This window comes from Lactuca serriola, chromosome 2 (assembly GCF_051521515.1).
Source record: "Lactuca serriola cultivar US96UC23 chromosome 2, Lser_US96UC23_V15, whole genome shotgun sequence".
Taxonomy (NCBI): domain Eukaryota; kingdom Viridiplantae; phylum Streptophyta; class Magnoliopsida; order Asterales; family Asteraceae; genus Lactuca; species Lactuca serriola.
Window position 1 is genome coordinate 27,499,146 of NC_136409.1, and position 12,243 is coordinate 27,511,388.

The 12,243-nt window shown below is 33.2% G+C and overlaps 1 protein-coding gene across 1 annotated transcript; it reads right to left on the reverse strand.

The window, feature by feature from the left end:
- Nucleotides 1-462: 462 nt before the first annotated feature.
- LOC145090261 (F-box protein CPR1-like) lies at nucleotides 463-1,946 on the reverse strand. The gene has a single exon (XM_079028558.1). The coding sequence runs from the start codon at nucleotides 1,873-1,875 to the stop codon at nucleotides 724-726; it is 1,152 nt and encodes a 383-aa protein (XP_078884684.1). The 5' UTR covers nucleotides 1,876-1,946; the 3' UTR covers nucleotides 463-723.
- Nucleotides 1,947-12,243: the final 10,297 nt, after the last annotated feature.

Here is a 12,243-nt window from a genome sequence, read left to right on the forward strand (position 1 = left end):
CATGCATTTTTCCGTAGCAATTTCATAGCTATTCGCTTATAGCTACAGAATAGCTACAGATTGTGTTGTAGCTATTGCACCAGTTTTCTAGTAGTGACCTCCAAGAGTCTCTAAAATATCACAAAAGTATACGAGTGAAATAATATTATGAAAAATCTCAAAAAACATGTAAAATGCATGAGCTTAAGTCTAAATGCAATGCAATTTTATGAAATAAAAATACAAAATGGACGAATGAAATACACCTAACATTATTCTATATTATAATAATAATATTCATTTCTTAAGAAACTGAGGTAAAAGTGGATAAGGTTAGAAACGAAAAGAGGCAAAAATAAGAAAAATTGTTGGAGATGCTCTTACTATCCACTTCCATCTCCGTTTTTTTTTTTTATGAAACTGATGTATGGAAAAGAATCTGTAAAACACAATATAGACGATAAATTCTTTAATTTATTTTGGCGGTAAATTCCTTCCGACAGGAAAAGCTTGAATCAGTTTAACGTAAACGTAACATGTTTAAATCACTCTCAACAAGATAATTAACTGTGCATAATGGTCACAAACATTAAACTCACAGAACACTGCGTAAATTATATGTGATGCATTAACCTTTTATCTACTTCAAATATTATGCAGATATCATCATCTTCAGTTGCCTACTCCAATAGTCATCTCGTTGCAATGTTCATTATCTTCTTCCTTGATTCAAGTCAATAACTACTACATTCGGACCGAAGGAATAAAAATTAAGGTTTCCGTATAAGAAATCACACGGAATGAATTTGTTATTCCACAAATCTCAAGATCCTTGATGTGTTTCGAATTGGAATCATAAACAGCAAGGTCACTTGATTCAGCAAGATCATCTTTCACCTCAATTATAGGTTGGCCACTCTTCCTAAATCCCAATACTGCCATTGACCCATGTGGTGCACTAATGGTGAACAGCTTTGTGAACGAGCTTTGAACACCATGCTCCATCATCCAAACAGAACAAACATGTTTGTCTGTCTCTGTGTTTGTACTATATTGAAGCATGGCAAGAGCATCCCTTAGCTTAGAAACGGATAAATCTGTTTGAGGGTGGTCAGCTAAACTGTAAGGGAGGTCTACCACTCTAAAATTCTCATCAGTCATATCAAATGACATGATTAGATTATGAGTGTGTATAGTCAACATGTGATAAGCACACCAATAAATAAACCTATCAATAACTACCTGCGACCATGTAACACGAATTGATTTACTAGGCAGATTGCTAGATATATTTCTCCATTTCCTTGAGCTCAACGTATAAACCTTCGCTTTCCAAAAGTCGCTAGTTTCACTTTCCAAATCAACCCAAGAACGAAGTTGTGTAATCTCTACGATCTTCGGATCAGTAGTAACCGGACAAACCCCAAAACCAACAGCTGTTACTTCGCCCCCACACACCAAATTAGGCATATCAACAACTACCGATTTCCTAACCGAAGGGTTCCAAAGAACACTCTTCGGGGATTTAAGGCTGCGATGAGAAGTCTCCGGGCCCCAATGATAACCATACAAGCACAACAATCCATGAGAGCTACCGACTATTGTTGAAAGGTTAAGGGACTTAACGGAAAATGGAAGAGTGGGAACAAACCTCTGTTGGAGGAAAGTATCATTATCTATAAAAGAAACATATTTATCTTCAGTTTCTACCAAATCTTCGTACTTTACAAGCAGATGTTGTGGATGAGTGTGGCGGGCACTGTGAGCTGCAATAAACTCAGAGCTGTCGATCAAAGATTTCCATGCTTTTGAGACGGATCTAAACTGAAGCAATGGTTTGACAGGAAGCCTTTTGATGATGTCCTCCTGTATATGGAAAGGTATTTGGTCTGACATTTTGATGTTTTGGGTGGTGTGGGATATGAATTACAGGGTTTTTATAATGTTAAAGAGTAGTGTAAGAGAAAGTAGTGTTAAATGGAAGACTTGGGGAGGAGATTTTTGAACCCGTGGAAATGGGATATTGCGATTTACATTTCAATAGTTGTGTGAATTGTGAATGCTGTTCTAGAAAAGAAAAAAAAATAATGTTAATATTTAGTGCGTGACAAGCTAGAAGAGTAAAAGTAATTTGTGACTTTGGATTATAGCTTTAAATTTTTTTATTAGAAAAGTGAATACTTTATATAATTTATAAAAAGTAGGTCACAGATATTATATGGTTTTAAAAATTATGTTATTAAAAAGGTCTTCTGGATACATCCTTGGTATTAGAAAAATACAGATTTTTTTTTGTTAGTTTTAATTATATCACGAACGGTATATTACCATTATTAAATATAGGGATAATGACTTGAAAGGATAACGAACTTTCGACTTTTTTCACATTTAGTCACTAAACTTTTTTTCGTTATCTATTTGCCATTGAACTATTGAAACTGTTCACATTTTACCCTTATGACCGGCTGTTACCGGTCATAAGGGTAAAATGTGAACAGTTTGAATACTTTAGTGGCAAATAGATAACGAAAAAAAGTTTAGTGACTAAATATGAACAAAATCGAAAGTTCGTTTCGCTCTAAAAAGTTCAATGACTAAATGTGAACAAACTTCCTCTTGTATTATGTTTTAGCAAATTATTTATTTTTGTTAAATTGTAGCAACATTTGTTGATGAAGAAATCTATGAAATAAAAAAAACAAAACCCTGAAAATATTAAAAAAAAAAACCGAAACCGAAATAAAAAACCAATGGTTTGACGTTTTCCAAAATAAAAAATCAAAATTTCCAATCTGATTTTGGTTTTACAAAAAAATGAACTATTCTCACTGATGTGAATTATGACTATTGGTTTGGCATGCGGAACTTGTGACATCCCATGAATACATAGTTACAACATCGTCTGAACTCGTAATTCATAGTAAGGGGTTAGAGTATCATCGCATGAATACGTAGTTACAACATCGCCTGAACTCGTAATTCATCACCTACAGGTTATGGGCATGCTGGTGTTTCCACTGGGTTGTCTAGAATAGTCCGTGGTCGCCATTTATACTCTGGTAGATGACTACATCGCCACATTGTCGGTTAAGGTTATGGTATCTCCTTTCATCCTACATCACATATTCATAATCATCTATTTACCTAATTATCATCACCTTTCTATCATCACCTATCTCTCATCATTTTATTTCATCACACACCAACTATTTCATCTACCCATGTTTCATCCGCAACATATTTGTAGATATAAAATAAATATACCGTTTAAATCTTTTAAAACATGTATAAAATCATCCATCCAGCATAGACAACAAGTATTCAAATAATATGCACACATAGCACGTAATTTATATAAAATACTTCATATCTATGTGTAAGATGAAAGTAACTATATATACTATAAAAATCCCATAAATGCTTCCTAACTTCAAACCCCAAGGTTTACTCTACTAAAGCTTCATATTCTCGGCTCTCTGGACCTAGAAGGGTCCAGATTCCTAACTTCAAACCCTAAGGTTTACTCTACTAAAGCTTCATATTCTCGGCTCTTTGGACCTAGAAGGGTCCAGATCTATAACACAAACTTGCAAGAGGGGTTTGAGGCATTCAAAACCCCAAAGATGAAGTGATTCAAGCCCTAACCCCAAAATGGAATCTACACAATAGGGAAGGAAAGGGGTTCATTTTTGTACCTCATAATGAAGCTCCTTGCTTGAATAACTCAGAACAATATCCTTCTTTGGTCCCTCTTGCTAACTCTTCTCCTTTCTTGCAAAATCACACCAAAAAGCTCAACTCACTCTACACACTCAAGCTCGCTAGGGTTCTCACTTATGAGAAAGGTAGTCGCAATTGAAGGCCATAAGTGCCTTTAAATATGGCTCGTGCCCAAAGATTTAGGGTTTCTGCCAACAGCGCAGACTCGTCGAGTCGCCTCACCGAATCGTCGAGTTCATTCATTAATCTGAGTCATCAGTCGCAACCTTACTCGACGAGTTGAGGCGTCAACCCGTCGAGTCTCTCTTCTTAACTCAAAAGAAAAATATTTAATACCTGAAAATCCGGATGTTACATTTTTTTTATTTCATAGATTTCTTCATCAACAAATGTTGCTACAATTAAACAAAAATAAATAATTTGCTAAAACATAATACAATAGGAAGTTTGTTCACATTTAGCCATTGAACTTTTTAGAGGGAAACAAACTTTCGATTTTGTTCACATTTAGTCAATAAACTTTTTTTCGTTATCTATTTGCCACTAAACTATTCAAACTGTTCACATTTTACCCTTATGACCGGTAACAGCCGGTCATAAGGGTAAAATGTGAACAGTTTCAATAGTTCAATGTCAAATAGATAACGAAAAAAAGTTTAGTGACTAAATGTGAACAAAGTCGAAAGTTGGTTACCCTTTCAAATCATTATCCCTTAAATATATAACCCCATTCAAGTATTTATTACTCATCGGGTACAAAATTTATATTCTCACTTTGTTCGGTTCTCATTCTTGTGCTTTTCAAAAATTAATTCTCATTTAAATTTTGGTTTGAAACTGATGCAATTGTTATAGATATTAAAACGAAAAGACCTTATTACCAGTACAGTTTTAGGGTCTTAGAATATCACCATAAAACTTTTTTAGTTAAGATTTTAGGCATAAAATATATTTTAAAATTTTAGACTTTGCCACAGAAGTTTGTTATTTAAAACGTTGACCACAAATTAAATTATACTTTTGACACAAAATTTTCTTTTGTTGACATATATGGTCCCTAGACTTTCGTATGTTCACACTTTCCACCCCTTACTTTGTCGAATGGCACTTTCCACCCCTACTTTGTAAAATGTGGTTTTTAAAACATCAAATTTCACTGCCAATATTTCCACTCTTGTACCTTTTGTATATTGACATGTTTGGTCCCTACATAGAAAATAAACTAAAAAACAGTCATTGTAATTTACAAATAGGTCCATGTTCAAAATTATATTTATAGAAATGATGCACATGTTTAAAAAATTACATAAATTTCCCTTCCTAATAACAAATTTATAGAAGTGTGGGTTGATCCCTACATAGAAAATAAATTACAAAACGATTTCTATAAATTACAAAAAGAGGTCCATATGCAGATATTTTTTACAAAAACTGTCCATGTGTTTAAGAATTTTGTATATGGGTAGCTTTGGTCCTTGTTTAGAAAATAAATTAGAAAAGTTGTTCATGTAATTTACATAAAAGGTCCATGTGCATATTTTTTTCACATAAACGGTCCATATGTTTAAAAAATTACAAAAATAGTGTCTGCCTAATACAAAATTCTAAAATTATGTCGTTGCAAAACGTGGGTAACAGAACCATAGTTATAATATTAATCTCTATTTTATACATTATCATATAATGCATTCACTTAATTTTGATTGACACACAAAAAAGGAATACTTAGGATGGTAACTAAGTCTTGCATTTGTTCAAATTTAGTTAGTATTTGTATACTATCTACCATTGAACTTGTTGATGTTCAAAATATATCATTATGACTACATGAGTTTTGCGACATGTTCTTGGCACATCAAATCCAATGGTTTTTGGCACGCACACTCCCTCAAACCTTTTCTAGAAATTATTTAAACCTAGAACACACACATGTAGGCCTGGCAATCGTGTCGTGTTCGGGTTGGCGTGTCGCGTGTTGGCGGGTTGGCAGGTCAAAATATGCCAACCCAAGCACGACCATTTAAATATACAGGTCACGTGTTGGCGGGTCACGGGTTTGCGGGTTTGGAACATAAACCCATATATGACCCACCGACCCATTTATTTATACGGGTTCACAAGTTGGCGGGTTCGTGGGTCGGATTTGGGTTCATGGGTCCAAATTTTAGATATTTAAGTCTTAAACATCCAAATGAAAATTAAAAACATTCATAGAAACATGTTACAAACTTAGCCTTATAGTTTACGACTTATGACATTAGACCATCCACCACGAGTCATAATGTCAAAACAGTCAAATGGTCTATGAATAAATTGTATATATTATGTAATACTTATTAAATATTAATACTTGATATACAAATATATTTAAAAATAAAATAATTTTTTTATTAACAATATAAACGGGTTGGCGGGTCAACCCGTTTATTTTTTGAGAAACCCATATATGACCCGTTTAATAAACGAGTTGGCGGGTTGGCAGGTTAGCGGGTTGGTGGGTTGAAAAACTCAACCCAAACCCGTTTATTTCGTGTCGTGTCGCGGGTCGTGTCGCGTGTCATGTCAAGAATTGCCAGCCCTACACACATGCGTCATAGTAAAGGTACAATTTGTACACCCATGAACACACACATCATATTTGTAGGTCCTAAAATCGTTTGGGTCTGAAAACCAAGAACACACTTATCATATTTGAACGCTTCATTTTTGTTATTGATAATAGGAGAATAATTAGTCATCTTTTATTAATGATACTAAACCAAATATATAGGGATTACAATATGACCTAAAACTATATATTGCATGTGCTTTTACTTTGAATATTTCTTAGAAATACAGTATATGGCTAATATATACTCGTAGTCGAAACAGTACGTGGTTGTATGTTGAGACTATATTAAAAATATTTAAACAAAACTTGTGGTAGGCCACTAGTGAACATGTCAACAATATGAAAACATCATGGGGTATGTAGAACTCTAACTTGACCAAGTTCCACCTTCTCCGTTACAGAGTGAATGTGAACTTCGATGTGTGTAACACCAACGTTTCTTGCTAAGCATTAATAACATGATGTAATAGTTATGGTCAACAATTATAACCAATTTGATGCCATAAAGAAGAATCATGTGAATATTATGTGTTTCATGATTATTATAATATAATAAAATTGGAAAAAAAATCAACCAAATCGCCCATAAATCGTAAAATTAAGTATGCCCAAACACACACACACACATACACACACACACACACATATATATATATATATATATATATATATATAATTTAGAAAGCACACGTAATCTTGATCCCAAAAATATAAATTTCATAGAAATCCGATTTCGTATGAATTAGATATGATTTTTATAAAAAATAAAAGCCAGTCGCGTACAAGGAATGTGTGCTGTAAAAAGCTATGAAGATAATTGTTGACTTTTAGCTAAAGCCACCAAAAAGAAAATCGTACTACTCTTTAAAATAACATTTTTTAGAAAAAGAATGCCTAAACCGGATTCCGTATTAGAGAGTTATGATTTTAGCAAAATCATTTAATAATATAAACATATGGATGAAAATTAAAGTCAAAATTAGTCAACAGAATCTAAACAAAAGTTGTAGATCTTGTTGATAGCTTTGCGTGGATATAAAGAACGTCAAAAACGGAGTTCGTATAAATAAATTATAATTTATAATAGCATATTTGCGTCTTAAAATAAAGTGTGTGTGTGTATATATATATATATATATATATATATATATATATATATATTATTAGAAAGGTATCAATGATGTGGTCATTTTAAGACTAATAGTTAATACTTTCGACATTAGTTTAGTACAAATATCGTTAAATCTATTTAAAATAGTATCATAAAGAGACGTTTTTGTCGTTTAAATAACTATAAGGTAGTTTAAGTAACTATAAATGTTAGTTTTTGAAAATTCAGTTACTATAAATATGAGGCTTTACTCTGTCATATTTCTTGCACCATTCTCTTGATTCAAGAATCTTTCTCTTTTTATCCCGGAGCATTTTCTGTCCCTCGTGATTTGACTTCTTTTTATGTAGTTTTAGTATAGTAAGGTGGGTGTTGAAGGGCTACAAGAATCTTTTTATGAAAAAGATTCAGCAACGAAGTTTTGACGACAAAGTTCTAAGTTTTTGCTAGAAACCCTATAAATTGAGCTACACCTATTACGCTTTAAGTATACCTTATTTTTAAATTCATTATCGTTATTATTAACCTTTAAACAAGATTTTTCAGTGATTCCATGTCATTATAATGATTGATCTACTTACGGAAGAGGTGTCTAGAATGGTCATGTTGGCTTGGTTGTTGGATTTTAGAAAGGCTATATGCCGAAATGATCCTGCCTCCCAAATGTCCTGCATGGTTGTTCCTTACATGATAGATCTTGAAGTAGACTTTGAATTAATGATAAATCTAGACTTATAGTTAGTCACAATAAATATTAGACTAAAACTTAGTGATAATAATACTAGGTTACGTCAAAGGAAAAGATAGTTGCTAGAAGCGAAGCGTTATCTGAATTTCGAGTCGTCACTTTAACAAGTGAGTGCATAGTTACTTTTATCTTACACATAGATATGAAGTATTTATTATAAATTACATGTTATATGTGCCTTTTATATGTGTTCTTGATATCTATGCTAGATAAACGATTTATACATGTTTTACTGGATTTAAATTGTATATGTTTTTGCTTACCTATAAATATGTTGGGTAAAAATGGGTAGATGAAAGATTATATAGATGATGAGAAATGAAAGATGAAATAGATGATGAGAGACATTGACGTTAAAGATGATCCAGTCGTCTAGTGGAGTATAGATGACGACCACAGACTATTCTAGATAGTCTAGTGGAACGCTGGCAGACTCGCAACCTATAGGTGTTTTTAAACTAAGTGTTCACCAGGTGTACTCCATCCCTCCATGGTTTCCTTACTGACATATATTTCTAAGAAACCCCTTAAGAATTATTGTCTATATCGAAGATAACCCTTTGGATATGTTCCTTTAATTAGATGCTTTAGGGATAGAAAGTGAGGATAACGAGAACGGGTAATCGGGTTAAATGATTTGATGAAAATAAAGAATTTAATTATTATGGGTTGAAAACCCATTGTGCTGACCATGCTCCCAAGCCTAAGCCACACAGTTTCTTGTATTACAAGTAGTGGCATAAGAGCACAGGTGTGATGATAAGATGAGAGATTTATGGATTATAGGCCAGTAGAATAATTGATGTTTGTAAGGCCTTTACTATTTCCGTTTATACTTATGTACTACATTGACGATGACATCCCAATGTTTTTAATATAATTAAAATATATTTCTTCGGTAATTTTTTCATAATATCGTTATCATATTTTAGGAACAAATTCCACAACATTATTCTTCAAAAAAGATACTCTAATTTTAAATAAGGCATAAACAAATTGGTCTTTTACGGCCATGAAATTAGGGATATTACAAAGTGATAGATCTGTTGGTGTTGAACCGGATTAGTAGAAAAATAAACTACACCATCGTTATCGTAATACACCATTGTCACTTTCATGGGTAGAAGTTGTAGTTCACATAGAAGGTTTTGAACCCAACGTGTTTTAGAAACTACATTGGGAACGGCACGGTACAATGCATCGACACTAGACCTAGACAACATTGATTTTATTTTTGAATAGTATGAGATTAAATTATCGCCAAAGTAAACATAGTACCACCAGATTTTACGATGGGTATCGGGATAGCCTTCCTTATCTGCATCAACGTAGGATAAAAATAAAATAGAACTAATTCCCAGTTTTCTAATAATGAGACCATATGACAAAGTGTCACTGATGTAACTTAATTTGCATTTAAGAGCAATTAGATGGGGTGTGTGTGGAGCATGAATATGAATGAAAACCTATTGAACCGCATAACTAATATTATATCTCATGAAAGTAAAATATTGTTAAGGCCTATGCGAAGTGATGATATACAATGGCATTTTCAAGAAACGTGTCATCAAATGAACTCAATTTTTTATTAGTGTCGACAGGAGTAACAATTGGCTTACATGATTTGAGACCTGCTCGATGAATAATTTCATTGCCATGATTTTGCTAAAATAGAAATACGGACACGTTTTCATGAGAAGTCACAACAACACCTAGAAAATATGTTAGAGGCCCAAGATCCTTCATGAAAACCTCTTTTTCCAGTAACTTCATAAATCGATGTCATAGTTTATGTGGTGAAGTTATCAATAAGATATCATTAACATACAAAAAAATATAAGTAGTGTTGGTACCCTGACGATAAACGAAGAGAGAATGATTGTAATGATTGTGTGCAAATCTATGACGATTAGGAAATTCTCGTCACCAACCATCACTAGAGATTAGCATCAATCAATGATGATAATAGAGCTTTTCATATTCCAGGAAAAATATGATCAGTTAAAGGGTCAAAAATAAGTGACCAAAGAGTTATATCACTTTTAATAATGGTTAGTGTATTTGGAAAGACACAACAAAGTGATCTCAATGATATAATCATTGTAAAAATCTGACTCCGATTGGAGGACTTATGATTTTATAAAAGAAAAAGAATCAACAGCGTTAATAACGCTATTAACGTCAAAATGGCATAAAGAAATCGATTGAATTTAGGCTAACGCCGCTAAAAGGAAAATCGTAGTACTCCGAGAGATAAGGACTTTAAAAGGAAAAATGTCAAAAACAAAATTCGTATGAAGGAGATACGGTTTTTAGAAAAATATACAATACGTGTTAAAAATAAAAGTTATAATTTGGCAACACAACCTTAAGGAAATTTGTAGTACTAGTAGAGAGCTACACAAATATATAAAGAGTGTAAGAAACAAGGTTTATATCAGGAAGATATGAATTTTTATAAAAGATTTAGAGCTGCACGTCAAGTGTGCGCCATGCTCAACGAGCACATCTAACAACCGTTGAGATTAGGGAGACGTGGACCATCAGAAAAAGATAAAATACCTAAAGTTAATGTGTTAGTGAGCTATTAATATTCATTATTAGCCTGATTAAATTCGGCTACCCGAACCTGTAATCGTTCATCTTGCGAGAGCTAGAAAGATATGTATAGATCTATACGAGGATTGACACCGCCACCTGCGATTGATAGCTACAATCCCAGTAGGATAACTTACTTATTAATCACTATTCGACGTCCTATGAAGCGTCATGGAGGAGTAATCACTAGTCAAACAGTGTCGATTATGGGGGCTCCTAGTAATACATTACAACCACCTTAGTGATACAACTACCAAGAGGGACGCCTTAGAGTGGTATATACAATATGTTAGGATAAGTAAAATATCCTAAAAGATAGTAAATTAGGATTAATAAAACATCCTAAAAAGATAATAAGTTAGGATCGGTAAATATCCTACAAATATAGTAACTTAGGAATTGTAAAGCATCCTATAGAGATAATAAGATACGATCTGCAGAATATCTTAAAAAGATAATAATTAAAGAGGTGATACAATAAAACATAGGAAAACAAGAATTTAAGAATCATAAAAATTATAGAAGGTTTTCTAAAAAAGAGTTTAATATACGTTTAACTCGAAATCTGTGCACTCACCAACATTAGGTTGACATTTTCAAAAATCGCACGTGTTCCTATGATAGAATAAAGATCAAGACAAGGAATGATTTTCAGCTTGAATACATATATGTTTCGTTCAATAGATAGTTATGGTTTGCACTCTGTGATTTGGGTAATCTATGTACCGTCACAACTTTGCATTTCTACCGGCGGTCGGGAAAGGTGTGACAAAATCACATATCGTAAGCATAGTCTACAAATCTTTTGTTCCATGGCCATGGTACTTGATTTAATCCATATAATGACTTCTTCAACAGACACACATAATATGGCATTTTGTGTCACATAACTCATAGGTCGACGTATATAAACCATCTTATGTAGGTTTTCGTGAAGAAATACGTTCTTGTTAGACAATTGGTGGATATGCCAAGACTGAGATACTACTATACTAAGAACAATGAATATCGTTTCCAACTTCACCACCAGACTCAATGTTTCACCACGGTCCATGCCAACTTCTTGTGATCTTCCATCACAAACTAAACATGCTTTTTACTATTTAATGATCCATCTGGCCATGTTTTATTACTAAAATCCATATAATCCTAAAAATATTTATTCCTAACTTCTGAGGTACTAATTTACATGTCTTGTTATCTATAAGAGGATGGAACGCGTCGAGTATGGCACTCTTCCAATCCAGGTTTTGTAAGGCTTCGATTGGGTTTCTGGGAAAGGGTGAGAAGGTAGTAGATGTGTATAGGTTTAAGGGTTCTTGTGGTTTAGAAATACCTGACATATTTCGATTCATCAAATATGACACGCCACCAAGATCAATTTGTGTATTAACATCAATAGACAAAAACAAATTGAGGAACACTTACCAAGAATAATGATAACTTCCATGATGTTGAACATGCCATAGTCCGATT